Source organism: Malania oleifera, chromosome 4, assembly GCF_029873635.1.
Source record: "Malania oleifera isolate guangnan ecotype guangnan chromosome 4, ASM2987363v1, whole genome shotgun sequence".
Classification (NCBI taxonomy): Eukaryota; Viridiplantae; Streptophyta; class Magnoliopsida; order Santalales; family Ximeniaceae; genus Malania; species Malania oleifera.
The window spans coordinates 20,107,490-20,111,908 of NC_080420.1; the positions used below are offsets into that span (position 1 = coordinate 20,107,490).

At 36.3% G+C, this 4,419-nt stretch overlaps 1 protein-coding gene across 1 annotated transcript; it reads right to left on the minus strand.

Annotated features, from left to right (window-relative positions):
• Window positions 1-874: 874 nt before the first annotated feature.
• Window positions 875-2,725, minus strand: LOC131153258 (uncharacterized). Its single transcript, XM_058105451.1, has one exon. The coding sequence runs from the start codon at window positions 2,301-2,303 to the stop codon at window positions 1,458-1,460; it is 846 nt and encodes a 281-aa protein (XP_057961434.1). The 5' UTR covers window positions 2,304-2,725; the 3' UTR covers window positions 875-1,457.
• Window positions 2,726-4,419: the final 1,694 nt, after the last annotated feature.

Below are 4,419 nucleotides of genomic sequence, written 5' to 3' on the forward strand. Positions count from 1 at the left end.
CTAAGTATAACAATACTAGACAAGTTAATGAAAAAATTAGTGCAGTGAACCATGAGCCTAACTTTTAAAAATTTTCAACTGAATTACTTTTTATTGGAATATACGAGTTTCAAGTGATCAACAAATAAAATATATAAGAGAAAAATATGAAAGTTTGCACGTAAACCACGCGAGACAAAAAAAATTCTCAATATGTAAAAGTAAAAGAGGAGTCGTTAATACACTATTTAAATAGCGCACAACTATTACGATGTGGGCTTGTCTATTTAGGCTTTTCTTGGGATTGGTTTTTTGTTACATAGACTTCTATGGTTGTGTCTAAAAAATTGATCGTCACAAATTGAACGACTCCCACTCTTCTTTCTTTGTGGTGCAATCAAACCAAGAAGACAAAGTAAAAAAGAGAGAAAGGGATCTAATGAGTAACAATTAGCGACAATCCTTCCAAGAGGTCTCAAAATACAAAAGTTCACAAATCATTGGATTCCCAATAGAAATTTATATGAGGACTTGATTTATAAATAGTTTAAAGAGAATCCGGAAAAGAAAGAAAGAAAAAACTAGAGAGAATAAGGTCTTTTGCACAAACACCCCCTTCACAACATAAAAATTGAAAACAAAAAATAGAAAGGTCATCTAAGCAAAGATTGGGAATCCAAGAGATCAGCCATGGCCCATACTAGAGTAGTTCTGTTAGAAGGGCAGATGCAAGAAACTAATAAACAAAACCATGTTTACTTTAACATGGCAGACTAAAAGTTAGAAGCACCCCTTGGATCATTGATTTCTTTCTCTCAAATTAATCCCTTTAAGCAAACTCTTTTGTCCTAATCCCATACATAAAAACAAAAAGACCCAAATTAGAGGAGACCCATATGAAAGCATAATGCTATTATATAATACATGTATGGGCCAAAGGAAGCCTTCAAGGTTTTGAAGAACAAAAGAAAGTGACATTAAAAAGTACACAAACAATTCACAAGGGAAGAAGGAAATAAAGGATGGGAGAGTCAATAAAGATGGATACCTTGTTCTTTTGTCTCCAAACCCTTTGACATCATATAGATAAAGATTCCAAAACCATCAATCTACTTCATCCACTGTAATATTCACCTTCCCCTGTTACAATCCTAACTCGTCATCATATTCTTCATTATGATTATTATTATTATTATTTTTTAAAATCTTTCAGATCTTCGCAGTCTTCAGCATTTCTGGGGATTGAATTATCGTTCATCTGAATGGGCTTGATTACAATTTCTGATTGCAGTATTCACAGATGAAGACCGGTGGACAAGCAGGTGCATCCTCAGGATTTGTTGTTGTTGATGAATACTAATGATCACGGCATGGAAAATCTGAATCATTTCTTCTTCTTGTTATCATTTCCACTGCAGCATCCATGACATCTGTTCTTCGAAGTGTGCTGATGATCATGGAAGAATGAAAAATCTGAGTCATTTCTTCTTCTTTTTATCCTTTCCATTACAGAACAGAGAACCCAAACCAAAGAGACCCACTGTTGCTTTGGAAATGTACTGAGGAGGGAGATTCAGAACAGGACTAATTCGAACACCGTCGCCGTAAGATCTGCAACTCTTCTTTGGCGGAGTCTTTTGATGAGATGATGAAGAATGATATGCAGTATTATTATTACTCGATGCCGGGGGCTTTGAACACGAAACCGATGGCTGTTTCCTCAAATGCGGCTTCTGGCTATCCTTACTGGGAAGTATTGTTTGTTTAGGAATCGGGGTCGAACCAGTCGAATTGCTTCGTGAGAGAAAATGCAGAGGGCGAATGAGGCTTCGGGTCCGGTTGTTGTCGCAGTTGAGGCTACTGCTTCGCCGGAACTGCCAAAAGGATCTTGAAGAAGGCTTCTCATTTTCATCTGCCTCGGAGCTTGTGGACAGCAATTCTTTTAACATCATTTTCCTTGAATTCTCAGTGGAGGAAGGGATAGAATTAATAGTAGGTGAAGGGGAAGGAGGAGGAGGAGGAGGCAGATCAGTAGGCTTCAATTGGTGGGAGTGGGATTTATCTGTGGCCATGAGCCTTTTCTTAACTTCAATGGGGAGGATCTTTCCATTGGAGAAGAGCTCATCTGCAGGGGAGAATTCCTGCAGTGTGAAGTTTTTCCCAGTGCAGAAATCGAAATCGGAACTCGAATCCAAAAGAGACGCATCGGATCGACGCTGGTACTGCTCGATTGGCACGACATCGGCTTGGTTGAGATCATGGGAAAATGATATTCTGGGACTAATCACAATACCAGAAATCTCTGCACAAACATCAACTGCCATGGCTGCAAATCTCCTAGCTGAAACAAAGCAGTTTAACAACAGAGGAAGGGATTTGGGTCAGACACCATTTGATGATTTGAGCTCAACTGAAGGAAGAATGTGTGTAGGCTTCAAGGATAATCGTGCTGCAGCTTTTGATTTCTGGGTATGAGCTTAGAGCATAAAATAGATTCGAGCAATGGGAGATCAGGGAATGATTAGCCCAGGAACCAGAAACACTGCTCTGATTTTATAGTTCTCAGGAAACAGGAAAAGAGGAAAAGAGAAAGGGAGAGAGTGGAAGTAGTTGTTGAATTTAAGCACCGAAAGGCTATAAAGAGAGCAATTCTCCGGAGGGTTTCCAAGGGTACTTGTATGCTTTACAATTGAGAAGCTAGCTATTGAAGAGAGAGAGAGAGAGAGGCAGGGGAGAGGCTTTCATCTTAAGGGCATCAAGGAAGTTCTAAAGGTAAAAAGAGGGACAAATAATAGCCTGGCCGTATCTCTGGCCACAGCACTGCACTGGTCAAAAACCATGCATGTCTCCAACTCTTTTGTGACATGTGGCACACTGTTTTGAATATGCCAATCAAACACTTAATTAATCCATCTGTGAAGCACAAAACCAAATCAAATAAATAAGTAAATAAATAAATAAATATGAAATGAACTTTAGGACTTATGCCGATGAAAGAGAAGAAAAATCTTAATCATGAATCAATAGAGGTGCAACAAAGATCAAAATCAGGAATTGTTTTAAGCCTTAACCATAAACATAATTTTCACAAAATAAAGTGAAAAAATAATTCAAAGTCTATGAGCATAGTGCACAAATATATGCCCCACAAATATAAAATGAATCTTATGGAAAAGAGCCCATATCGATTTGCTCGAGTCATTAGAATTCTAGACCTATTCAATAAATCCTCACTTGGTTTGAATTTGTAAAAGTATCGAACTATTTTTAACAACGTACTAAACTTCTCTCAACCTTCTCTTTTCTACCATCAAAGCACAAGCAACTAATACAACATTTACATATCTCTAAGGTTTCCGATCTCTCTCTTTTTCCTATGCATGGTAATGGGAGTCCGAAAGATTTTTTTTTTTTTTTTTTTTTTTTGGTAAAAGAGAGCGGCACCTCCATTTATTTATTAATAAACCCTCACTTTTAGTGGAAGAATACCGTGATTACAAGTTAAAATCAATCAACCAAATTAAGACAAACAAAATTAAACATAACTAACAAAAGAGATAAAAACATAAAAACAACCAAAAATAAAACGAAATACATTAAACGAAACTCTAGAGATGAATTAACGACGAACGGAAACAAGACCCCACTTATCCATCCGAAGGATACCTTTCAGATATCGTGGTAAAATGTGTTGTTCTTCGTAAATTACATTTTTTTCCCATTTCTCCTTCTTTAACAAGAAAATCAGTCGCACTATTACCTTCTCTATATTAATACATCACCATGACATTCACTCCTTCTAACTCTGCCACAAGCTCCTCTCAAAATTCCCAAAGATTAATTCTCTTCAAGTAATTCTTTTAAATTCTATTCGACGAAGAACATCTCATAAGTTGAGCTTTCTCAAATCAAATTGTCGTAATAGACTAGGATGAACGTTTTTTTTGTGATAACAATCTACTTAAGTCTCCAACTTCAATTGCTCGACTAATTTCATCAATCTTGCATTAAAAGAATACTTTTGGATGCTTTAAAACATCACAATCTAACCACCTTAGCACCATATTCATAAACAATAAAACTCATTTCTTGTTCTCATTTACTATCATTAACATGTGTGGTTGAAAGATTTTTAAAATTTTCAAATCAAAATAACTAATAGGGTTTCCTAATCAAACTTGTTCAAGAGTCTACAACTTTAATACAAGTTAATATAGGTATTCATCAAATAGAAAGCTATATAAGTTTCCTTCCCAAGCTCACTTTCGAGAGCATGCATTCTGCTCTCTATCAAAGTTTGGCTCATGTGCACAATTACGCCATTTTTGTTAGGGCCTTGTAGTAATTATGCAATGCCTCACAATGCCTTCAATGTTATATAAGATATCAAACTAATTGTAGCATAACTCTAATCAATTATTAGTTCATAATTGTTTGATC

Excerpts from the sequence above, each read along its gene's own strand:
- LOC131153258 (XM_058105451.1), bottom strand. The coding sequence starts at position 2,303 with ATGGCAGTTGATGTTTGTGCAGAGATTTCTGGTATTGTGATTAGTCCC.